The 26,757-nt window shown below is 42.6% G+C and overlaps 1 protein-coding gene across 2 annotated transcripts in view; it reads left to right on the top strand.

Annotated features, from left to right (window-relative positions):
• The window catches only part of FBXL13 (F-box and leucine rich repeat protein 13), a 278,659-nt gene that overhangs the window by 62,512 nt on the left and 189,390 nt on the right, over positions 1 to 26,757 (top strand). For both annotated transcript variants that reach the window (XM_056573484.1, XM_056573483.1), the window contains one exon: positions 2,742 to 2,851. In XM_056573484.1, coding sequence (XP_056429459.1) covers positions 2,742 to 2,851 — 110 coding nt within the window. The remainder of the gene's footprint in view (positions 1 to 2,741; positions 2,852 to 26,757) is intronic.

Below are 26,757 nucleotides of genomic sequence, written 5' to 3'. Positions count from 1 at the left end.
GATGTATGCTTGTGGTATATAGCACCTTCCTGATGTAAATTCACACACACTTAATCTTCTGCAGATTTAATCTGCATAAATTCCAGCCCCTAAAAACATTTCCCCTATCCACTGCATAAGGTAAAGTGTCTGATCATAGGAGGTCTGACCTCCTGGGAACCTTGTGATCTCTGCAATAGAGACCAAACACTCCCTGCTGAATGGAGTGGTGGGTCAGCACTTGCTCCATTGTCTGTGGGAGCACTGGCAATACCTAAGTCCTGTACTCGAGTATCTCTGGTGCGTTCATTGACAATAAATGTAGTGTGTTCCGATCCACTACTCCATTCAGCAGGAACAGTCGGGTGCTTTGTGGATAGGGGATACATTTTTAGGGACTGGAATATCCCTTTTATTGTGGTTTCTTTTGTTACAAAATAGAGTCACTTAAAATGTAACCTGAAATAATGGTTTTTAAAACATCACTTTTGTGGCAATGTGAGAAGGCAATGCTTTAATAATAAATTGCAGAAATATGTGCTGTACAGACCCAACGCCCAGGCTGTTAGCAACAGCCTTGGGCTGAGATCAATAACATCAACAGCTTTTAAAGGGTTATTCCAATATTAGGTAAAAAAAATAAATGTAATTAAGCAGAAGTGTGGTGTCGGGCTAATGGCATATATGTAGACCTTGGAGTGTGGTGGGTTAACACTCCTGGCGTCATGGGACTTCATGACGCCAGGAGTGTTAACCCACCAGACTCCAAGGATAAGTGGTTGCCAGTGCCAAGCGCCAGGATTAGGGAACCTCTTATAAACTTTACTTCAGGAATTGCAGCAGGATGATACAAACAGAACAGTTCAGTTTAGTGCAATTTTTTGCTGAAGGATGCTATAGGGAATCACATTTGATGTAATGGCAATCTGGGACTTTCCAACTAAGATGTGACATGTCTGGACTTGACTTGACTTAACTGAGCTAGCCTTGACGTTACTAGACTGACTGACTAAGACTTAACTTGACTTACCTTGGGAGCTGACTATCACTGACTCAACTATGTGGAATTCAATGTGGGTGCTTACCATCAGGGTGGACTGATACGGACAGGAGTGTCCAGAAGATCTTCACTCACTTTATTCTTTCCTTTGGATGTAGGGCTCGACAGCACTTGTTCCCAAAGCTGACTTGAACTTGACTGAACTAACAACCTCGTCGGCTGGATCCTGGTGAAGGGTGATGTCACTCTGGAACTGGAATTTTAGCAACTAGGTCTTCTAGGCCTTTCCTCATAGGTCGAGGTACTGGTCTCACAGCAGAGGTCTTGACAGGACCTCCACTCACTCTCCTCTACACAACTCACTCTACTAACTCCTCCCTGCCTAGACAGACCTAGGTGGAGCAGGGCAGGAGGCCTTGATTGGTCAAAGTGCACATGTGATTTCCCCATGCATCCTCCTACACAGTTACAGTTAACATTTTACACAACAGAAAAATATGAGTTCATTAAACAATGGAGAATACATTCAGAATAGAGACTGCAAAATACCTGACATTTAAACCTGGAGCATTGGGCCGGAGCAGACTCAATAATGCGACATCCACCTGACAGAGCAGGTGGACAAGTGTGTTCTGCATCAGGACACCACTGAAGTATATAGCATTGCTTACCTGTCTGTACCAGTTCTAAAACCATCAAAAATCCACATGCTTTTTTGCGTCTGTTGGTCTCTTCCTATGTGCTTCCTGGTTGAGCAGCTGCTCAATACTACTGTTTCCAGAGTGCAGTGGTTTCCCTTAACTCTTCATTACAGTCCTCCCACCCTGCTTATTCCACTCCCACATCACTCCTGCAGAACTTTGCTCTTTACATCAGACTATATCTCCACACACAAAGGCACAATGCCTTAAATATATGTATATGAAGGTAATGTAGGCTTTAGGGGCTAGTCAGAGGTGGTGACACTACTCAGGGACAAGAGCCAGCCATGCATTCTGAGACTGTAGATGATGATGCATTTTGGCAGAGGAGAGGCAAGACGCAGGAGCTTGAGACAACATCACTCTGACAATAAAAGGACTATACAACTTCCTGTTAGGGGTAACTCAAGCAAACTAAAGCCAGTACAACTTGTGATAACACTATATCAGTAAGTGATATATCTTGGGGGGGATAAGTTTATTTCAAAATAATTTACTGATACCTGAATAGCCCTTAAGTATTTAACAGGTGGGAGGAGGCTCCCTTTATCAGCCCTCTGGCACCCAACTTAACCATCATGGGGAAGCTGATGCTTTATCGAAAAGGTCCCAAGGTCTGCCACAAGCATCTGTCTATTAGGCAATGCATAGCTCCATCCTATATAAACTATAACAGCTTTTCTTTTTCTCCTCCTGTATTTCATTGGCAGCCTGTGTGCTGTAGGTAGTGGAAACGCTGGGCACTCAAAGTGATTGGCCCATACCATACACCAGGGGTCACTCAGGCACACTAACGCTCCATTCACCCAGGGGACTTAGAGACCTCTGAACTCCTGATTGGTGAGGTCCTGGCAGTCAATCTCCCAAGCATTTCCTGTGTGTTATTTCGAAAGTAGTGTTATTCAGCCAAACGGATGTGTCAGGGGATCAAGACAGATGAGTATAACATGTTTTTTTTCCTTAAATTTTTATGCCAATCCAAGCCTGTATTCCACTGTCTTGTATTTAACCCCTTTAAGGTTAAATAACATAAAATACCTATTATTCGTTTTGTTTTTTAGAGGCTTCAACCAAAATTCAGGGTGTTTTTGATAATGCATTCATGAAAAAAATATTAAAAGCATGGAACGCTGAAACTCAGGATTCCAAAAAGAAAAGAGAGTACTTTGAGGTATGTATAAGCCTAAATTTTGTAATGTTGACAGAGTCTAAAATTAATTTAGACACATCAAGTAACAGACTTAGAATTTGTTATCTGGGGTCTAAAAATACACTGCATGTTTTCATAGTGACTTGGAAATGTAAACATGCTTAGAACTTTTCCATTACGAAGCTTTCTTTAGTAAGTGCAAGGTGGCCTTTCTCTTGCTGCACAACATTAAGTTAATGACACAGTCTGAAAAGGTGATAGCTGTGTGAAATAATGCGTGACCAACCTTAGATAGTTATCAAAAATATCCTTTAAATAGAACCATTGGGATCAGTATGTGCTATCATTATTTAAAGTGTTATGAAAATGGGCACATTAGATTCATGTTTATCCATCCCAGTAGAATATTCTGTGCTCCTCCTGAACAGCAAGATGTGCACTGGCAGTGAAATGGCTAAATAAAAGATATAAAACAATGTAATTTAGTATATTTGTACAGTAAGTTGACAGAGGGAAAGCTAAAACAGCATAAGGACTCTACCAAAGAGCACTAAAGATCTCCTCTTACCATTTTTTTGTGGCAGGGTGGATATACATCCCCCTTTTACCCCTAGACCCTTGAGCAATAGAGTTCCAGTTGGCCCCCTTATGCCTTAAATTCTTTGACGTACCCAATAAATTGTTCCCCATTAATGATTTTAGCTGTACTTTGTGTGTTTTTGTAAAAAATATCCTGAACATCCTCTTAACCCCTTAAGGACCGAGCCCTTTTTCACCTTAAGGACCAGAGCGTTTTTTGCACATCTGACCACTGTCACTTTAAACATTAATAACTCTGGAATGCTTTAAGATATCATTCTGATTCCGAGATTGTTTTTTTGTGACATATTCTACTTTAACATAGTGATAAAATTTTGTCGTAACTTGCATCTTTTCTTGGTGAAAAATCCCCAAATTTGATGAAAAAATTTAAAATTTAGCATTTTTCTAATTTTTAAGCTCTCTGCTTGTAAGGAAAATGGATATTCAAATTAAATTTCTTTTTGGGTCACATATACAATATGTCTACTTTATGTTTGCATCATAAAATTGATGAGTTTTTACTTTTGGAAGACACCAGAGGGCTTCAAAGTTCTGCAGCAAATTTCCAATTTTTCACTAAATTTTGAAATTCGATATTTTTCAGGGACCAGTTCAGTTTTGAAGTGGATTTGAAGGGTCTTCATATTAGAAATACCCCATAAATGACCCCATTATAAAAACTACACCCCCCAAAGTATTCAAAATGACATTCAGTCAGGGTTTTAACCCTTTAGGTGTTTCACAGGAATAGCAGCAAAGTGAAGGAGAAAATTCTAAATCTACATTTTTTACACTCGCATGTTCATGTAGACCCAATTTTTGAATTTTTGCAAGGGGTAAAAGGAGAAAATTTTTACATATATTTGTAACCCAATTTCTCTCGAGTAAGCACATACCTCATATGTGTATGTAAAGTGTTCGGCGGGCGCAGTAGAGGGCTCAGAAGGGAAGGAGCGACTTTTGCATAAGTAAAAAAAATAAAAATAAATGCATGCCGCATTTAGGAAGCCCCTATGGTGCCAGGACAGCAAAAAAAACTCACATGGCATACCATTTTGGAAACTAGACCCCTTGGGGAACGTAACAAGGGGTAAAGTGAACCTTAATACCCCACAGGGGTTTCACGACTTTTGCATAAGTAAAGAAAAAATAAAAAATTTTACCTAAAATGCTTGATTTTCCAAAAAAATTACATTTTTACAAAGGGTTAAAGCAGAAAATACCCCCCAAAATTTGAAGCCCAATCTCTCCCGATTCAGAAAACACCCCATATGGGGGTGAAAAGTGCTCTGCTGGCGCACTACAGGTCTCAGAAGAGAAGGAGTCACATTTGGCTTTTTGGAAGGAAATTTTGCTCTGGGGATATGCCGCATTTAGGAAGTCCCTATGGTGCCAGGACAGCAAAAAAAAACACATGGCATACCATTTTGGAAACTAGACCCCTTGGGGAACGTAACAAGGGGTAAAGTGAACGTTAATACCCCACAGGGGTTTCACGACTTTTGCATAAGTAAAAAAAAAAATAAAAAAATTTACCTAAAATGCTTGATTTTCCCAAAAAATTACATTTTTACAAAGGGTTAATGCAGAAAATACCCCCCAAAATTTGAAACCCAATCTCTCCCGATTCAGAAAACACCCTATATGGGGGTGAAAAGGGCTCTGCTGGCGCACTACAGGTCTCAGAAGAGAAGGAGTCACATTTGGCTTTTTGGAAGGAAATTTTGCTCTGGGGGCATGCCGCATTTAGGAAGCCCCTATGGTGCCAGGACAGCAAAAAAAAAAAAACACATGGCATCACATTTTGGAATCTAGACCCCTCCGGGAACATAACAGTTATACAGTGAGTACTTACACCTCACAGGTTTTTTGAACAATGGGCCGTAAAAGTGAAAAATGTGATTTTTTTTGCACTATATTGATAGTGTTACCCCAAATGTTTCATTTTCACATTGGGTAATAGGGCAAATTTTGTAGAGAAAAAAAAATACCTCATATGTGGATGTAAATTGCTCTGTGGACGCACTGCAATGCTCAGAATAGAAGGAGTGAAAATTTTGTTGAAATTGAAGTCGGGGGTCCCGTGCATTTATAAAGCCCCCAAAAGCAAAAATAAACCCACATGTGACACCATTTTAGAAACTACACCCCTCAATGAACGTAACAAGGGGTACAGTGGGAAATAACAGTGGTCCATAAATTGGAAAATTTGATTTTTTTACACTAAAATGCTGGTGTTACCCAATTTTTTACATTTTCACAAGGGGTAATATGAGATATTGGGTTACAAATTTTTGAGGGCTTTTCCCCCTGACTATAAAAATACATCCACATATGGGGTAACATGCTGGGCGGGCGCACAACAAGGCTCAGAAATCATAGAGGTCACTTTGTATTTGTGGCCTATGGCATATCAGTAGCTGACGGTTACATACATTCCGAGGAAAATACAAAATGAAACACCCACATGTGACACCATTACAGAAAGTACCCACCCTGAGGAATGGGTATAGGGGTAAAGAGGACATTTTTAACGCACAGGTGTTTCCTAAATTTATTTTCCAGGAATGGATGAAGGGTAGCTTTTGAAAATTGCAATTTTCAACCTATGCTCTGCTTCATCTTTCTGGGAACAACTAACTTGTGACTCCGAATTGTCGCCTGGAAATACGACAGAGCTCAGCGAGAACTCCTCGCATTTGAGGCGGATGTTTGTTACGGACCTAACAGTTACATACATTCAGAGGAAAATACAAGAAAGGAACACCCATATGTGAGATTATTACAAACAATACACCCCCTAGGGAAGGTGTATAGGGTGAAGTGGAGATTTGGAACAGACGGGTGTTCCCTTCATTTATTTTCCAGGAATGGATGAAGAGTACTATGTGGGGAAGAAAATTGCAATTTTAGAACTGATATGCCAATTATTTTCCCAGAATGATGACCCAGAGTACAGCCAAAAGTAAAAATGATGCCCGCACCAAACCCTATACTCTGAATCATCATTCCGGCAAGGGGATGTGTGGGGCCGTCCCTATTCTGTTACCTCAAAAGCGCAACCCGCTCAGGTGGGGAGAGAGAGCGTTGCGCATTTGAGGCAACTGCAAACCTCCAATGCCGTTGACTCTGTGTCCCATAACCCATTTTTTGGGGGACAAAGATGTTATGAGGGGCATTGGGAAAGAGGTTTTGGGTTTGATTTTTTGGGGGTAGGGTATTTTGGTATAAAATTTGGAAGTCAATGTACCCTGGACTGGTACATTGGAGCCGAATTCTGGGGAAATAAAATCAGGGAAAAGGATTAAAAATGTAGTACTCCATGGAAGTGTGATACTCCCTGAAGCAGTTTTTAACACAGAGGCCCGGATGATCAGGGCAAGTGTCACATTGGGTGGTAGTGTCCTTCCGAATCCCCCTCCTGTGACACACTCTGCATTTTTTCTGAGATCGTCCCTTCTTTCCAGTGTGGGGGACCTCACCTGGAAAGTGTTGGCCGGGGACGATCCGGGGCACTGAAGTTCCAGAGGTGCTCTGACCCGCTCTTTGGCGGTCACCAAAGATGAGGGCCCTTAGAACTACCTCTTGAAACTCCAGGTATGTCCCTGTGTTGCCAGCGTACTGGTACAGTATAAAAGAGTTGTACATGGCAACCTGTACCATGTAGACCGCAACCTTTTTATACCATACACGTGTTTTCCGCATGGCATTATATGGCTTGAGGACTTGATCAGAAAGATCAACTCCCCCCATATACCGATTGTAGTCCAGAATACAATCGGGCTTGAGGACCGGTCCCGCGGTACCTCGCACAGGGACAGGGGTGCTGCCATTACCATGAATTGTGGTGAGCATAAGGACATCCCTCTTGTCCTTAAACCGGACCAACAACAGGTTCTCATGGGAAAAGGCACGGGACTCACCCCGGGGGATAGGAGCATGTAGGGAATGATGGGGCGGAAGGCCTCTTTGATTCTACCGGACTGTCCCACAAGCGACCGTGGATCTGGCAGCGAGGGATGTGAAGAGAGGGATACTAGTATAAAAGTTATCCACGTAAAGGTGGTAACCTTTATCTAGCAATCGGTGCAAAAGGCCCCAAACGATTTTCCCGCTAACACCCAGAGTGGGGGGACATTCTGGGGGTTCAATACGGGAATCTCGTCCCTCATACACTATAAACTTGCAAGTGTACCCGGAGGTACTCTCGCAAAGTTTATACATCTTCACGCCATACCGCGCTCGCTTGGTCGGGATGTATTGCCGGAAGCTGAGTCTCCCCTTGAAGCTGATGAGCGACTCATCAATAGAGACCTCCCGCCCCGGGACATAGGCCTCCCAAAATCTGGCCCCGAAGTGATTGATGACCGGCCTGATTTTATACAGGCGGTCATACGCGGGATCAGTTCGGGGGGGACATGCCGCATTATCAGCATAATGCAAACATCTCCGAATGGCCTCGAACCGGGAGCGTGCCATGGCTATACTGTAGAGGGGTGTCTGGTAAAAGACGTCCCCAGTCCAATATTGCCTGACACTGGGTTTTTTTAACTATACCCATATGCAGCGCGAGGCCCCAAAAGGTCCTCATTTCGGCTGCATCGACTGGAGTCCAGCCGCCGGGTCTAGCTAAAAGTGAGCCCGGGTTAGCGGTGACGAACTGTTGGGCGTACAGATTCGTCTGTGTAACCATCAAATTAACAAAGTCGTCACTGAAAAAATGACCGAAAAATTCCTTTTCAGTGAACCTGGCGATGTTAATTTTGATTCCTGAGTCGCCAACAAACTCAGGAATCACGGGCTCGTGGTCCGCTGGCTCAGCCCAGTCAAGTTCTCCGGTACGATGTACCAGTGATCTTGGCAGGGGGGCTTCACTAGTATGAGCGCTAGGGGGACTCATACTAGCATGGGGCACAGGGTCAAGGGCAGAGGAGGTTTGCGGCACCGCACGGCGGCGTCTCCGCCGCCTTGGTGGCTCATCATCAGAACTAGATGATGAGGAGGACGATGAAATAAGGAAGGTGGGGTCTTCATCGTCCTCTGAGCCGCTCTCGGTGTCGGAGGCAATTATGTCATATGCCTCCTCCGCCGAAAACACTCTGCGGGCCATTTCCCTACTCTAATGGGGATACGGGTATGTGTGTGTGGGGGGAAAACTTTATTGGTGTGTGTGCTGCGTGTGGTGTGGTGCGATACTACCTCCCTAACCCGCCCTAGCCTAACCTAACTAAACTAACCCGCCCTAACAAAAAAAATAAAAAATAAAAAGGGGACTTTTTTTTTTTTTTTTAAAAAGGGGACTTCTAGCGCAAAAAAGCCCTGCGCCAAAAAAAAGCGTTTATCTAATCAGTGGTGTGCGCACTGATTAACGCTTGTGGCGGCAGGGGGCGCAGAAGTCAGTGGGGGGTCCGGCCACTCAGCCCAGAACAGTGGCTGGTGGCTTGTTCACAGACCCCCACACAAAAAACCCGAAAAATAAAATAAAAAAACGCTTTACCCCGAAAAAAAAATGCACCCACCTGAACCCCAAAAAAACGCTGATCAGTGATAAATCACTGACAGCGGTTGTACAGGCTGCACACACAGGTACGGTCCGTCCACACAGTACACTCCTGCTACTGGTGGCACGGACCGCCTATGGGTGCAAAAAAAAAATACGCGTTAACAGAAAAAAGTGCCTTTACCACAAAAAAAACCGCTGATCATTGATAAATCACTGACAGCGGTGAGGCACGCCGCACACACAGGTACGGTCCGGCCACACAGTACACGCCTGCTACTGGTGGCACGGACCGCCTATGGGTGCAAAAAAAGCGCTAGAAAACGCAAAAAAAAGCACCGGCACCACAAAAAAAAACGCTGATCAGTACTACGGGACTGATCAGCGGTGGGTGGGCTTTAACAAACGATGGCGGACCGCTCTTTTATAACTAAGAGGGTCCGCACACACGCTTAGGAAAAAAAAAAAGATCTGCGCCAAAAAAAAAGGCTGGCGGCAGACCGCAGCGACCCAGCAGGGCCGGGGTCACGCAGCTAAAGGTGCTACGGACCCACGGACACCCACTGAGGGACGCCGAAAAAAATTTAAAAAAAAGGCTTTTTTTTTTTTAACCCTAACCTGTCCCTACCTAATCTAAAGCTAACCCTGTGTGATTTCTGTGCCAAGGGGCCACAGAAAGGGGGCAAGGGGCACTTTTTTCAACTGAGGGGATGGTGGGCAGCACGGGGCTCCGTCCTGCACACCAGATCTGAGTGGAATGGGGGGCAGAACGGAGCAACGTGCTCCTAGCCCCCACCATCCCCTCCCATTACTATGTGATTGGTGTGGCCACTTTGGCCACCCAATCACAACTGTACTGAGGGGGGTGGCCACAATGCCAGCCCCCAGTACAGTACGGATGGTGATTGGTGGTGTATACTACACCACCAGTCACCATCTATATCCGGGTCACAGGGTCACACGTGACCCTGATGACCCAGAACCGCTGCAGAACGCCGGTAAGTAGTTACCGGCGTCCTGCAGCGATCGCCGGTATAGGAGGTCCTCCGGACCTCCTCCGGCACACTGCAGGGATGTCTGCTGATAGAAATCAGCAGACATCCGGCTCCGATCCCCGCCCGGCGAGCGGCGGGGAACGGAATCGCAGCGCATCGCTCATCTGAATTGATGAGCGATGTGCTGCGATCGCCGACATGGGGGGACATAATGACCCCCCTGGGCGATATGCCGGGATGCCTGCTGAACGATTTCAGCAGGCATCCGGCTCCGGCGCCCCTCCGGCTAGCGGCGGGGGCCGGAAATGCTCAGGGCGTATCCATACGCCCTCGGTCCTTAAGGACTTGGAAACGGGGGCGTATGGATACGCCCTATGTCCTTAAGGGGTTAAGGAGGTCAACGACAAAAACATTTGCTGCTTCAGCATTTCCAGGGCACCGAACGGGAGATCGCGGGGGGTCCCAGTGGTCCTGGGGATAGGGGATAAGTGTTCTATGGCTGCAGTACTCCTTTAAGAAGGTCTAAACATTAACCCCTTTACTCCTTAGCCTGTTTTGATCTTAATGACCAAGGCAAATTTTCTAAATCTGACATTTGTCCACTTATTTGGTAATAACTTTGGAACGCTTTTACTTATGAAAGCAATTCTGAGATAATTTTTTGGAGACATATTGTACTTTACATTAGTGGAAAATTTTGATTGATATATTTAAAGTTTAAACATTTAAAGTTTAAACATAAAGATAAACATTATTTTACTTTTTTAGAATGTTAGAAGGTTTATAAGTTCAGCAGCAATTTTCCAGATTTTCGCGAAAATTTCAAAATCTGATTTTCCAGGGACCAGTTCAGTTCTGAAATTGAGGGGCCTGTATGTTAGCTTCCCCCTTAACCTCTTGGGGACGCAGGGTGTATGCATATGCCCTGCATCCCCGATCCTTAACCCCTTAAGGACCAGGCCATTTTACACCTTAGGACCGGAGCGTTTTTTGAACATCTGACCACTGTCACTTTAAACATTAATAACTTTGGGATGATTTTACCTATCATTCTGATTCCGAGATTGTTTTTTCGTGACATATTCTACTTTATGTTATTGGTAAAATTTTGTCGATACTTGCATCGTTTCTTAGTGAAAAATTCCAAAATTTGATGAAAAAATTGAAAATTTTGCATTTTTCGAACTTTGAAGCTCTCTGCTTGTAAGGAAAATGGATATTCCAAATGTAAAAATTTTTTATTCACAAATACAATATGTCTACTTTATGTTTGCATCATAAAATTGACATGATTTTACTTTTGGAAGACACCAGAGGGCTTCAAAGTTCAGCAGCAATTTTCCAATTTTTCACAAAATTTTCAAACTCACTATTTTTCAGGGACCAGTTCAGGTTTGAAGTGGATTTGAAGGGTCTTCATATTAGAAATATCCCACAAATGACCCCATTATAAAAACTGCACCCCCCACAGTATTCAAAATGACATTCAGTCAGAGTTTTAACCCTTTAGGTGTTTCACAGGAATAGCAGCAAAGTGAAGGAGAAAATTCACAATCTTAATTTTTTACACTCGCATGTTCTTGTAGACCCAGTTTTTGAATTTTTACAAGGGGTAGAACGAGAAAATTTATACTTATATTTGTAGCCCAATTTTTTTCTCGAGTAAGCACATACCTCATATGTCCATGTAAAGTGTTCGGCGGGCGCAGTAGAGGGCTCAGAAGGGAAGGAGCGACAAGGGGATTTTGGAGAGTACGTTTTTCTGAAATGGTTTTTGGGGGGCATGTTGCATTTAGGAAGCCCCTATGGTACCAGAACAGCAAAAAATCCCCACATGGCATACCATTTTGGAAACTAGACCCCTTGGGGAACGTAACAAGGGGTAAAGTGAACCTTAATACCCCACAGGTGTTTCACGACTTTTGCATATGTAAAAAAAATATATATTTTTTTTCACTAAAATGTGTGTTTCCCCCCAAATTTCAAATTTTTGCAAGGGTTAATAGCAGAAAATACCCCCCAAAATTTTTAACCCCATCTCTTCTGAGTATGAAGGTACCCCATAAGTGGACCTGAAGTGCACTACGGGCGAACTACAATGCTCAGAAGAGAAAGAGTCATATTTGGCTTTTGGAGAGCAAATTTTGGTCGGGGGGCATGTCGCATTTAGGAAGCCCCTATGGTGCCACAACAGCAAAAAACCCTCACATGGCATATCATTTTGGAAACTGGACCCCTTGAGGAACGTAACAAGGAATAAAGTGAGCCTTAATACCCCACAGGGGTTTCATGACTTTTGCATATGTAAAAAAAGAAAAAACTAGAGGAACGTAACAAGGGGTACAGTGAGCATTTACCCCCACTGGTGTCTGTCAGATCTTTGGAACAGTGGGCTGTGCAAAATGTTTAATTTGCACAGCCCACTGTTCCAAAGATCTGTCAGACACCAGTGGGGTGTAAATTCTCACTTCACCCCTCATTACATTCCGTGAGGGGTGTAGTTTCCAAAATGGGGTCACATGTGTTTTTTTTTTTTTTTTGCGTTTGTCAAAACCGCTGTAACAATCAGCCACCCCTGTGCAAATCACCTCAAATGTACATGGCGCACTCTCCTTTCTGGGCCTTGTTGTGCGCCCCCAGAGCACTTTGCGCCCACATATGGGGTATCTCCGTAGTCGGGAGAAGTTGCATTACAAATTTTGGGGGGCTTTTTTCCCTTTTACTTCTTGTCAAAATGAACAGTATAGGGCAACACCAGCGTTTTAGTGTAAAAAAATTATTTTTTTACACTAACATGCTGTTGTAGACCCCAACTTCACCTTTTCATAAGGGGTTAAAGGAGAAAAAGCCCCCCAAAATTTGTTAGGCAATTTCTCCCGAGTACGGCGATACCCCATATGTGGCCCTAAACTGTTGCCTTGAAATACGACAGGGCTCCAAAGTGAGAGCGCCATGCGCATTTGAGGCCTGAATTAGGGATTTGCATAGGGGTGGACATAGGGGTATTCTACACCAGTGATTCCCAAACAGGGTGCCTCCAGCTGTTGCAAAACTCCCAGCATGCTTGGACAGTCAACGGCTGTCCGGCAATACTGGGAGTTGTTGTTTTGCAACAGCTGGAAGCTCCATTTTGGAAACAGTGGCGTACCAGACGTTTTTCATTTTTATTGGGAGGGGAGGGGGGCTGTGTAGGGGTATGTGTATATGTAGTGTTTTTTTACTTTTTATTTTATTTTGTGTTAGTGTAGTGTAGTGTAGTGTTTTTAGGGTACAGTCACATGGGCGGGGGATTACAGAGAGTTTCCCGCTGCGAGTTTGAGCTGCCGCGCAAAATTTGCTGCATCGCAAACTTGTAGCCTGATTCTCACTGTAAGCCCCCTGCCCATGTCAATGTACCCTGTACATTCACAGGGGGGGGGACCTCCAGCTGTTGCAAAACTACAACTCCCAGCATGCACAGTTTATCAGTGCATGCTGGTAGTTATAGTTTTGCAACAGCTGGAGGCACACAGGTTGGGAAACACTGAGTTAGGAAACAGACAATGTTTCCCAACCAGAGTGCCTCCAGTTGTTGCAAAACCACAACTCCCAGCATTCTCAGGCATGCTGGGAGTAGTATTTCGGCAAGTTTAGAGCCAGATGTTGCAGAACTACAACTCCCAGCATGCTTGGAGTTGTAGTTTTGCAACATCTGGAGGACTACAGTTTGCAGACCACTAATACAATGGTTCTCAATCTGTGCCCTTCCAGATGTTGAAAAACTACAACTCCCAGTATGCCAAAACTGTCCAGGCATGCTGGGAGTTGTGGTTCTGCAACATCTGAAGGGCCAGATGTTACAGAACTACAACTCCCAGCATGCCTGGGCAGTAAGGGCATGCTGAGGATGTGTAGTTTTGCAACATCAGGAATGGCACAGTGGTCTCAAAACTGTGGACCTCCAGATGTTGCAAAACTGCAACTCCCAGCATGCCCAGATGCCAAGGGCTGTCTGGGCATGCTGGGAGTTGTAGATTACAGGGTCCCATTACAGCAATGCATGTCGCTTTACGGCGACGTGCATTGCTGTAAAGGGCCCGACCGCGGCTGAAGATCAACTCACCTGTCGCGGCTGCCGCCGTCTCCGTCGCCGGGATCCGGGTCTTCAGGGACGAGGTAAGTACCGGGGACGGTCCCCAGCACTCCCCCGTCCCCCGCCGCGTCCTCTGGTCTTCCTCCCGTCCTCTCCGGGCTTCAAGGGGCCGGGCAGGACGGGAGGAAGTAACCCCCCCCCCTTGCGATTGGTCGGTTAGTTAAACGACGGATCGCAGGGGATCGGAGGAGGTGGCAGGCTTGCCACCTCGCTCCTAGTCTTCAGCATGGTCCTGGCTGTCTGTGACAGCTGGGATCATGCAAAATTACCCAGAGACCCGATCAGCCCGGTATTGCCGCAGATCGCAAGGGCCATTTCCCGACATGGGGGGGTCTACATGGCCCCCCTTGGCATTTGCCCTGGATGCCTGCTGAAGGATTTCAGCAGGCATCCACTTCCGATCTCTGCCCGGCGAGCGGCAGAGACCGGAAATACAACAGGACGTTCTCTAACGTCCTTGGGCATTAAAGCCCAGGTAGTGGGGATGTTCCAGAACGTCCTATGTCCTTAAGAGGTTAAAGGGGTATTCCAGGCAAAAACTTTTTTTTATATATCAACTGGCTCCGGAAAGTTAAACAGATTTGTAAATTACTTCTATTAAAAAATCTTAATCCTTCCAATAGTTATTAGCTTCTGAAGTTGAGTTGCTGTTTTCTGTCTAACTGCTTTCTGATGACTCACGTCCCGGGAGCTGTCCAGCTCCTATGGGGATATTTTCCCATCATGCAAGGGATATTCTCCTATCATGCACAGCTCCCGGGACGTGACATCATCATTGAGCAGTTAGACAGAAAACTTCAGAAGCTAATAACTATTGGAAGGATTAAGATTTTTTAATAGAAGTAATTTACAAATCTGTTTAACTTTCCGGAGCCAGTTGATATATAAAACAAAGTTTTTGCCTGGAATACCCCTTTAAGGGCTCAGGGCGTACCTGTGCATTTCTGGTCCATGCCGCTCAATGGGTGGGGACCGGACCGGGATGCCTGCTGATATCTATCAGCAGGCACCCCGTGCAAACCCCTGGGGGGGGGGGGGGGGTCAATTCAGACCGGCCATTTGCAGCTATTCCGGGTCAATCAGGTCTCTGGTGACCCGGAAAAAAAGGGTTAATGGGGCTGTCTCGGACAGCAGGAGTGAGGTGGCACGGGTGCTTCCTCACGATCACGTGATTGATCGGTCAGAACAACCGACCAATGACGACCCTGCTGGGCGGTGAAGATGGCTGCGATCGTGGCCGGCGGGGGTCTCCTACCTTGCCCTGGTCCGGCGGGGTCCCCTCAGGATCGATGGCGGCGACAGGAGCAGTAGCAGGATCGGTCCTGGTGGCAGGATACAGCGGCGGCGGTCCCGGCGGCAGGAAACAGCAGGAGGAGAGGCCTGTTCACCACCTCCTACTCTTGCTTAGCAACAACTCATAGCATGCAAAGCCAAAGGGAATGCTGGGAGTTGAAGTTTTGCAACAGCTGGAGTTACAACTACAACTCCCAGCATGCCCTTTGGTAGTCTGTGCATGCTGGGGGTTGTAGTTATGCAACAGCTGGAGGCACATTTTTTCTATGAAAAAGTGTGCATCCAGCTGTTGCATAACTACAACTCCCAAGATGCACAGACTACCAAAGGGCATTCTGGGAGTTGTAGCAGTGTACCTCCAGCTGTTGCAAAACTACAACTCTCAGCATGCCCTTTGACTGTCAATGCATGCTGATTGTTGCAGTTTTGCAACAGCTGGAAACACATTGGTTGTGAAACCGAGTTTTGCAACCACTGTGCCTCCAGCTGTTGCAAAAATACAACTCCCAGCATGCACTGAGTGACTGTACATGCTGGAAGTTCTAGTTTTGCAACAGCTGGAGGCACACTGGTTGCAAAACAATGAGTTAAGTAACAAACTCTGTGTTTCGCAACCAATATGCCTCCAGCTGTTGCATAACTACAACTCCCAGCATGCACGGTCTGTCAGTATATGTTGGGAGTTGTAGTTTGGCAACAGCTGGAGGTTTGCCCCTCCCATGTGAATGTACAGGGTACATTCACACGGGCGGGTTTACAGCAAGTTTTCTGCTGCAAGTTTGAGATTCAGCAAATTTCCCGCCGCAGCGCAAACTCCTAGCAGGAAACTCGCCGTAAACCCCCGCCCATGTGAGTGTACCCTAAAAACACTACACTAACACATAATAAAGGATGAAACACTACATATACACCCCCTCATACTGTCCTTCCCAATAAAAATGAAAAACATATCTTACAGCAATGTTTCCAAAACTGAGCCTCCAGCTGTTGCAAAACAACAACTCCCAGCATTTCCGGATAGCCACTGACTGTCCAGGCATGCTGGGAGTTTAGCAACAGCTGGAGGCACCCTGTTTGGGAATCACTGGCGTAGAATATACCTATGCAATCCCTAATTTAATCCTCAAATGTGCATGGCGCTCTTTCACTTTGGAGCCCTGTCGTATTTCAAGGAAACAGTTTAGGGCCACACTCAGGAGAGATTGCGTTGCAAATTTTGGCAGGCTTTTTCTCCTTTTACCCCTTATGAAAAGGAAAAAAGTTGGGGTCTACACCAGCCTGTTAGTGTAAAAAAAAAATTAAAAATTTACACTAACATGCTGGTGTTGCCCCATACTTTTTTATTTTCACAAGAGGTAAAAGGAAAAAGACCCCCAAAATTTGTAACACAATTTCTCGGAAATACCCCATATGTGGGCGTAAAATGCTCTGCGGAAGCACAACAAGGCTCAGGAGTGAGAGCGCACCATGTACATTTGAGGCCTAAATTGTTGCACAGGGGTGGCTGATTTTAAAGCGGTTCTGACATAAACGCAAAAAAATACCCACATGTGACCCCATTTTGGAAATCACCCCTCACTTAATGTATTAAGGGGTATAGTGAGCCTTAACACCCCCTAGGTGTTTGATGAATTTTCGTTAAAGTTGGATGGGAAAACGGGAAAAAAATGTTTTAACTAAAATGCTGGTGTTACCCTAAATTTTTCATTTTCACAAGAGCACAAGGGAAAATAGGAAAAAAAAAGCCCCCCAAAATTTGTAACCCCATTTCTCCTGAGAAAGAACATACCCCATATGTGGATGTTAAGTGCTCTGCGGGCGAACTAAAATGCTAAGAAGAGAGGGAGCGCCATTGGGCTTTTGGTGAGAAAATTTGTCCGGAATTGAAGGCCACGTGTGTTTACAAAGCCCTCATAGTGCCAGAACAATGGACCCCACCCCACATGTGACCCCATTTTGGAAACTACACCCCTCATGTAATGTAAAAAGGGATACAGTGAACATTTACACCCCACAGGTGTCTGACAGATTTTTGGAACAGTGGTCCGTGAAAATGAAAAATGTAATTTTTCATTTGCTCAGCCCACTGTTCCAAACACCTGTTAAATGCCAGTGGGGTGTAAATGCTCACTGCACCCCTTATTAAATTCTTTGAGGGGTGTAGTTTCCAAAATGGGGTCACATATGTGGAGGTCCACTGTTCTGGCACCACGGGGGGGGGGGGGGGCTGTATAAACGCACAAGGCCCCCGACTTCTATTCCAACCAAATTCTCTCTTCAAAAGCCCAATGGCGCTCCTTCTCTTCTGAGTATTGTAGTGCACCAGCAGAGCACTTGATGTCCACACATGGGGTATTTCCATACTCAGAAGAAGTGAGGTTACAAATTTTGGGGGGAATTTTCTTCTATTAATGTAAAATTTGGGGAAAAAATGCATTCTTGTGAAAAATAATTTTTTTTTAATTTACACATCCGACTTTAGCAAAAAGTCACCAAACACCTGTGAGGTGTTAAGGCTCATTGTACCCCTTGTACATTCCTTGAGGGGTGTATTTTTTTTTATTTTTTTGCTGTTCTGGCACCATAGGGGCTTCCTAAAGGTGACATGCCCCAAAAAAACATTTCAGCAAAATTTGCTTTCCAAAAGCCAAATGTGACTCCTTCTCTTCTGAGTGTACAAGCAGAGCACTTGACGTCCACATATGGGGTATTTCCATACTTAGAAGAGATGAGGTTTCAAATTTTGGGGGACATTTTCTCCTATTACCCCTTGTAAAAATGTAACATTTTGGGGAAAAACCAGCATTTTAGTAAGAAAAAAGTTCATTTACACATCCAACTTTAACGAAAAGTCGTCAAACACCTATGGGGTGTTAAGGCTCACTGGAACCCTTGTTACGTTCCCTGAGGGGTGTAGTTTCTAAAATAGTATGCCATGTGTTTTTTTTTTTTTGCTGTTCTAATTTGTTTGGCTTCCTAAATGTGACATGCCCCCCCCCCCCCAAAACCATTTCAGAAAAACTCACTCACATCCTCTAGTGCACCCACAGAGCACTTCACATACACATATGAGATATTTCCTTACTCAAGAGAAATTGGGTTACAAATTTTAGGGGGATTTCTCTCCTTTTACCCCTTGTAAAAATTCAAAAACTGGGTCTACAAGAACATGCGAGTGTAAAAAATGAAAATTTAGAATTTTCTCCTTCACTTTGCTGCTATTCCTGTGAAACACCTAAAGGATTAAATAGTAGAAAGAAAAAAACTCGGCACTGCTTCCTTAATTATTAGCACCTGACATCCAATGCCTCTGCTGGCTCAACCACGTCTGATGGTGCTCACTGGTAATAGCAAAGTCCAATGCAAATAATCCGTAGAGAAGAGAAAAAGAAACCAGGGCAACTCACCAATTACGTAAACTTCAAGCTTCTTTATTGATCCATGAAGGGTATAAACTGTGCAAGACACGGGTGGACAGACAACAGGGGGACGTTCGTTCGGGGCTACGGTGCCGTTTCGCAAGATATGCTTCAACTGGCCCACATCGTCTTCCAGCCGGAAACACATTTAAATAACCCTCCCCTCCGTTGCCATAGAAATGAGCCAAACAAAAGGTAAGTGCAATTAAAAATGTTAAAAACAACTGTGTGATACTCCTAAGATATTCATTTATGTTAGTAGTGCACTGAGCTCAGTACGTTCATTAAGACCTAAAGGCCCCATTGCTTCTAACCGAAGAATCCATTTAGTTTCATTTTTTAACAGTATTTCTTCTTTATTTTTCCCAGCAATACCATGTTCGATCCTCTCAAGTCCGGCAAAACGGAATCCATATTTTTCTTTCGAATGAACTTCATTAATATGTTGAATAAATCTAGTGGCTCCGATGCCGGTTCTGAGGGATCGAACATGTTCGCGGATTCTGTGAAATAAGGGCCTCTTTGTCTTCCCAATATAAAATAATTTACATTTACATACCAATGCGTACACTACATGAGAGGATCTACATGTAATACATTGTTTCACATTAATAGTATTACCTGCTAATTCTACAACTCTACATTTCATGTTTAGAGAGCAAAATGAACATGAACCGCAAATAAAATTTCCTTTCGGGCGTAATTCAGACAACCAATTCTGTCCCGTTGCGTTTTTTCCTCTTTTCAATAAATCTCCAATTGTTTTCGTTTTTCTATATGTAACGATAGGTTTTTCACTAGTAGTTATTGCTATGTCAGCATCCTATTTTACAAGAGGATGCTGACATAGCAATAACTACTAGTGAAAAACCTATCGTTACATATAGAAAAACGAAAACAATTGGAGATTTATTGAAAAGAGGAAAAAACGCAACGGGACAGAATTGGTTGTCTGAACTACGCCCGAAAGGAAATTTTATTTGCCGTTCATGTTCATTTTGCTCTCTAAACATGAAATGTAGAGTTGTAGAATTAGCAGGTAATACTATTAATGTGAAACAATGTATTACATGTAGATCCTCTCATGTAGTGTACGCATTGGTATGTAAATGTAAATTATTTTATATTGGGAAGACAAAGAGGCCCTTATTTCACAGAATCCGCGAACATGTTCGATCCCTCAGAACCGGCATCGGAGCCACTAGATTTATTCAACATATTAATGAAGTTCATTCGAAAGAAAAATATGGATTCCGTTTTGCCGGACTTGAGAGGATCGAACATGGTATTGCTGGGAAAAATAAAGAAGAAATACTGTTAAAAAATGAAACTAAATGGATTCTTCGGTTAGAAGCAATGGGGCCTTTAGGTCTTAATGAACGTACTGAGCTCAGTGCACTACTAACATAAATGAATATCTTAGGAGTATCACACAGTTGTTTTTAACATTTTTAATTGCACTTACCTTTTGTTTGGCTCATTTCTATGGCAACGGAGGGGAGGGTTATTTAAATGTGTTTCCGGCTGGAAGACGATGTGGGCCAGTTGAAGCATATCTTGCGAAACGGCACCGTAGCCCCGAACGAACGTCCCCCTGTTGTCTGTCCACCCGTGTCTTGCACAGTTTATACCCTTCATGGATCAATAAAGAAGCTTGAAGTTTACGTAATTGGTGAGTTGCCCTGGTTTCTTTTTCTCTTCTCTACGGATTACCTAAAGGATTAACACACTTACTGAATGTCATTTTGAATACTTTGAGGGGTGCAGTTTTTATAATGGGGTCATTTATGGGGTAATTCTAATATGAAGGCCCTCAAATCCACTTCAAATCTGAACTGGTCCCTGAAAAATTCTGATTTTGAAAATTTTGTGAAAATTGGAAAATTGTTGCTGAACTTTGAAGCCCTCGGATGTCTTCCAAAAGTGAAAACATGTTAACTTTATGATGCAAACATAAAGTAGACATATTGTATATGTGAATCAATATATAATTTATTTGGGATGTTTATTTTCCTTATAAGCAGAGAGTTTCAAAGTAAAAAAAATGCAACATTTTCAAATTTTTCATAACATTTTGGAATTTTTCACAAAGAAATGATGCAAGTATCAACAAAATTTTACCACTAACATAAAGTAGAATATGTCATGAAAAAACTGTCTCTGAATCAGAATGAAAAGTAAAAGCATCTAAGAGTTATTAATGCTTAAAATGACAGTGGTCAGATGTGAAAAAAATGTCCGTGTCCTTAAGATGAAAATGGGCTGGGTCCTTAAGGGGTTAAAGTAAATAGATTTCAGCGCCAGTCTGGCTGGGGTACGGTAGTGCCCGGTTTTCCCCTCCTCCAGCCGGATCCGGCAACCATAGGCTGAAAACAAGGTGTGAATGCAGCCTTAGAAACGTTATTGTTTTACCAGTATAAATGCACAACCGCATTTGGGGTTGAGCACCTCCAGCCATTTGAGACCACGTTTTTTGTTGTTGTTTAAATTTTATACTTGGAGGTGTGTAAACTCAATATGTAATGCGCCTTGAACATTTTCCAGGCAGCATCAAGGTAGCACCTGTGAGGCCATGCACCTATATTAGCCAACTTAGGTGGGGCTTGCAGTTTGCCTCCCTCCTCCCATTGTATGTGTACTTAGCCACGCTGGAGGGTACCTGGGAGGACTCTGTGAGTCGACCTATTGCTGCCGTAATTGCCCACTTGTCCCTGTTTTGCTTATCATGCACAGGTAGGTTTAGCGCTAGGCCCCGTGCCATTTGAGAAACCTTGGCGTTGGTGTGCGGGCTCTGGTATGTTCTTCATATAAGGATATACTGGCCAATGTCTCAATTTTAACATCAGTGTTTAGGGATAGCCAATGTCATTGTTTACATCTACCACAGTAGTGCACCTAAATTCTTGTATTGTATTGTATTGTTCTAATTGTTACACATCCACATCGTCTGTCTGGTGTAGGATTCTAGTGTGGCACTTGTAGTCCACTGCAGACATCCTCCATTGTATGCATTTTTGTGCTGGGGATCGCCCCTAGCAACGGACTACAAGGGCAGGATCTGCTCGCCCAGTATAATTACACAACCGCATTTGGGGTTGAGCACCTCCAGCCATTTGAGACCACATTTTTTGTTGTTGTTTAAAGGTTATTGTTTTACCAAGTTTTTTATTCTGACAGTGCCCATTTAACACAGAGACTGGTAGTTGGAGATCAGTGCAGTGTAGCAAGGTTTTTGTCTGTGTGCACAATGCATTAGATAATTGTATTCATCTCAAATCCAAGAATGCATAGAGCGTCTGGCTTATCACTTTACATACTGTATTATTCCAAGTCTGGTCACATTTTTATATACATAAATCCCTCTAGTGTAAGTTTACTACTCTTTATTTTATTTTTTTTCTTTAGCTGGATACTTATTTTTAGATGAGAAGATCACATTTTCTATGTATATTTGTCACATATGGGAACAATGAGATGAATTGTATTCTAGTTAGTTTGTTACCAGCTGTTTGGGCCATTTTCAAAGCACGCCTACAAACATTGACAGCTAGGACACATTGCTCATTGTAGAAACCCATAATGTACCATAGATGATTAGTGGCACAGGCCTTTCATGTGTGCTCTTCAATGACTAAAATGCAGAAAGTGGAGGTATGGTTTGGTAATCCCAGGCAGGTGCTATGACATGATTTTTCTGAATGTTTCAAACTGTCCCTATTCCCTAGTTGATTCAAATTTAGCAGCGCTGTGTAACAGAAAAATCCTTTGAAATGCTGCCTTAGCTTTGTGGTCTGCAGCAGCATATTTAGATTATTTGTGTTCTTCATATTGCTCTAATATACCATTTCCTCAATAGACATTTATATAAAAAGTTTGTCTTATTGTACCAAATACATGACTTGCTTTTTTGCAGTTATAAAGAATAGCATCTGAATAGTATAAGTGAGGGCTTAGAATGGACATACTGTTCAGTGAATTTTTTCCTATTTGTATAATTTGCATTAGACATACCTAAACTAGCCTCTAGTTCTTTTCTCTTTTTGTTGCTTTTTTTCTGAGACTTCATGGCTATTAAGTATTAAAATAGGAAGTTTATCATTAATGTTATTATATTCATTCATACAAAACATTTTCCCTTCATTTTGTTCACTACTCATCATACATAAAATTACCAAATATTCAAATCCAACAGTGCATGCACGCCAGAACAATTTTTAATCCTTTCTATGTGCATATGGCATATAATGGCTTATTGGGACTTAAAGGGGTTACCAGAAATAGAAAAACAGAGCTAATTTCTTTCAAAAACTGCTCCCTGTCCATCTCCAGGTTTAGTGTGGTTCTGCAGATCTAACTGAATTGAAATGATGGAGCCAATATGTAATACCACACCCAACCTGGAGACAGATGTGGAGCTGTTTTTGAAAGAAAATAGCTCTGTTTTTCCATTCCTGGATAACCCCTTTAAAAGAAGTAGAAGTAAAAAAATAAAACATATATAAGATTAGTATCATTTTAATCATATGGCCCTACAGACTAAAGATAATGTCATTTTTATCAAAAAGTGCACTGTGTAGAATCGGAAGCCCCAAAAAGGTTTTCTTTTTCAATTTTCTCGTACAAAGATTTATTTTTTGTTTCGTCGTAGATTTTGGGGTGAAATTATTGATGTTATTACAAAGTAAGATTGGTGGCCCAAAAAAACAAGCCCTCGTATGGATCTGTAGCTGGGAAATTAAAAGCATTAGGATTTTTAGAAGGTGAAAAAGAAAAAACGAAAGTGCAAAAATAAAAAAAATCTGTGGTCCTTATGAGTTTAAACTAGTTGGACCCGCATATTTACAAATGTAATTTTTTTTTTTTTTTTTAACCTATGCTTATATTCTCCAGGGAATCTCCAGGACTGAAATCCAAAATAACAGATCCTTATTTACCCTGGCAGCAAAAATCGAGAAACAGGCAGGCCCTACCAAACCATTATAGATATAGATATTATAGAATGTGTCGGCAGATAAGAACAATTTGGCCCATCTAGTCTACCCAATAATCTGAATCATATCAATAGTCCCTGGCCCTATCTTATATGAAGAATAGCCTTATGCTTATCCCATGCATGTTTAAATTCCTTCACTGTATTTGCAGAGACCACTTTTGAAAGAAGGCTATTCCATGCATCCACTACTCTCTCAGTAAAGTAATACTTCCTGATATTACTTTTAAACCTTTGCCCCTCTAATTTAAAACTATGTCCTCTTGTGGTAGTTTTTCTTCTAAATATGCTCTCCTCCTTTAGTCTGGTGATTCCCTTTATGTATTTAAAAGTCTCTATCATATCACCTCTGTCACTTCTTTCTTCCAAGCTATACATGTTAAGGTCCTTTAACCCTTCCTGGTAAGTTTTATCCTGCAATCCATGTACTAGTTTAGTAGCTCTTCTCTGAACTCTCTTTAGAGTATCTATATGCTTTTGGAGATACGGCCTCCAGTACTGCGCAGAACACTCCAAGTGAGGTCTCACCAGTGTTCTGTACAGCGGCATGAGCACTTCTCTCTTTCTACTGCTTATACCTCTCCCTATACATCCAAGCATTCTGCTAGCGTTTCCTGCTGCTCTATTACATTGTCTTCCTACCTTTATGTCTTCTTAAATAATTACTCCTAAATCCCTCTCCTCAGATACTGAGGTCAGGACTGTGTCAAATATTCTATATTTTGCCCGAGGGTTTTTACGCCCCAGGTGCATTATCTTGCACTTGTCCACATTAAATTTCAGTTGCCAGAGTTCTGACCATTCTTCTAGTTTTCCTAAATTCTTTTCAATTTGGCATATCCCTCCAGGAACATCAACCCTGTTTCATATCTTTGTGTCATCAGCAAAAAGACACACTTTACCATCGAGACCTTTTGCAATATCACTAATGAAGATATTAAACAATATTGGTCCCAGTACAGATCCCTGAGGTACCCCACTGGTAACAAGACCTTGCTCTGAATATACTCCATTGACTACAACCCTCTGTTGTCTGTCATTCAGCCACTGTCTAATCCACTCAACAATATGGGAGTCCAAGCTCAATGACTGTAGTTTATTAATAAGTCTTCTATGTGGGACAGTGTCAAAAGCCTTACTAAAATCTAGATATGCGATGTCTACTGCCCCTCCACCATCGAATATTTTAGTCACCCAGTCAAAAAAATCAATAAGATTTGTTTGACATGATCTCCCTGATGTAAACCAATGTTGTTTTTCAATTTGCAATCCATGGGATTTTAGATGTTCCACAATCCTATCCTTTAGTAGGGTTTCCATTAATTTCCCCACTATTGATGTCAGACTTACTGGCCTATAGTTGCTTGATTCCTCCCTACTACCTTTCTTGTGAATAGGCACGACATTTGCTAATTTCCAATCTTCCGGGACAACTCCTGTTACCAGTGATTGGTTAAATAAATCAGTTAACGGTTTTGCTAGCTCACCACTAAGCTCTCACGGTTTTGCTAGCTCACCCCTAATGGAGGTCCTTTTCCTTCTTTTTCTTCTGTAAAAACTGAACAGAAGTATTCATTAAGGCAGTCGGCTATCCCTTTATTCTTTTCTACACACCTTCCTTCCTTTGTTTTTAATTTAGTTATACCTTGTTTTAATTTCCTTTTTTCATTTATATATCTGAAGAATGTCTTATCCCCTTTTTTCACAGACTGAGCTAGTTTTTCTTCTGCCTGCACTTTAGAAATTCTTATAACTTGCTTGGCCTCTTTCTGCCTAGTCTTGTAGATTTCCCTATCTTCATTGCTCTGGGTTGTTTTATAATTACTAAATGCTAGCTTTTATTTTTTTATGATTTTGGCCACTTCTGCCAAAATCCTAAAAAAACATGTTTATCTAAATCATATCATCAGGTTTATGTAGAGTAGCATTAGAGAGGAATGGCTATGATTTAGTATTACAGTCTAGTATCTGTTTCACTGTAGGAAACTATGATGACTTAGAAATTGCTGGATAGAATATTAAATGACCACAGCCTAAATATTGTGTTTCCAGATTTTATGTTTTCTTTGGAAAATGCTCCTCAATGTTAGTTTAGGTTTCCATCACTCCGTTTCACATTACTATAAAGAGATTTATCACAACCTGTGCAGTCAAAAGTGAAGCAGTTGCCCATAGCAACTGTTCATATTGCTTCTACAATTTTTAAAAAGGCCTCTTTAAAATAAAAGAAGCGATTTGATCGGTTGCTTTGGACAACTGCTTCACTTTTCCTCTGCACAGATTTTGATATATATCCCCCTATGTGCGTAACTACCAGCACCACATAAGGGGCAGAAAAGCCTCATCAATACATCTGAGGTGCATATTTGGAAACTTAGCAAAACCTGTATAGGTTTTTTAAAAAGGCCTCTGAAAAATGAAAGAAGAAATCTGATTGGTGGTTATGGGCATTATCCTTTTTTTGCTGCATCACATTTTGCATTTGTGTGATGTCACCATATTATTCCTTTTATTTTTGCATTATACCTGCATATGACATCACTGTTTGTATAATTCTTGCATTGTAACATCACTGATTAAATCGTCATTGCAATGTGACATCACTGTGTTTACTATCTCTGTACTGTAACTGAACTGTTCTCAATATTTGTAAATATGCTGTATTGCGATTTTACTGTGTTACTTTACTTTACACATTACTATGCACATTATCCCACTGTTAATACAATACTTTGTGCAGTATCCCAATACTGTAATATCCTGTGAGGAATACCCCTGTAATTTGACAATACTGTGTGCATTAAGCCAGTACTATGACATTGCTGTGAGACTATAACTGGCCATATATATCAGATAAATGTGCTGGACCATCTAATGCAGTGTTTCCCAACCAGGGTGCCTCCAGTTGTTGCAAAACTACAACTTTCAGATGCCCGGACAGGCAGTGGCTGTCTGGGCATGATGGAAGTTTGTAGTTTTGAAACAGCTGGTGGCACCCTGGTTGGGAAACACTGAT

Source organism: Hyla sarda, chromosome 4 (genome assembly GCF_029499605.1).
Source record: "Hyla sarda isolate aHylSar1 chromosome 4, aHylSar1.hap1, whole genome shotgun sequence".
Lineage (NCBI taxonomy): Eukaryota > Metazoa > Chordata > Amphibia > Anura > Hylidae > Hyla > Hyla sarda.
Note: the sequence above shows the minus strand (reverse complement) of the source record. Positions and strands in the feature narration are given on the sequence as shown.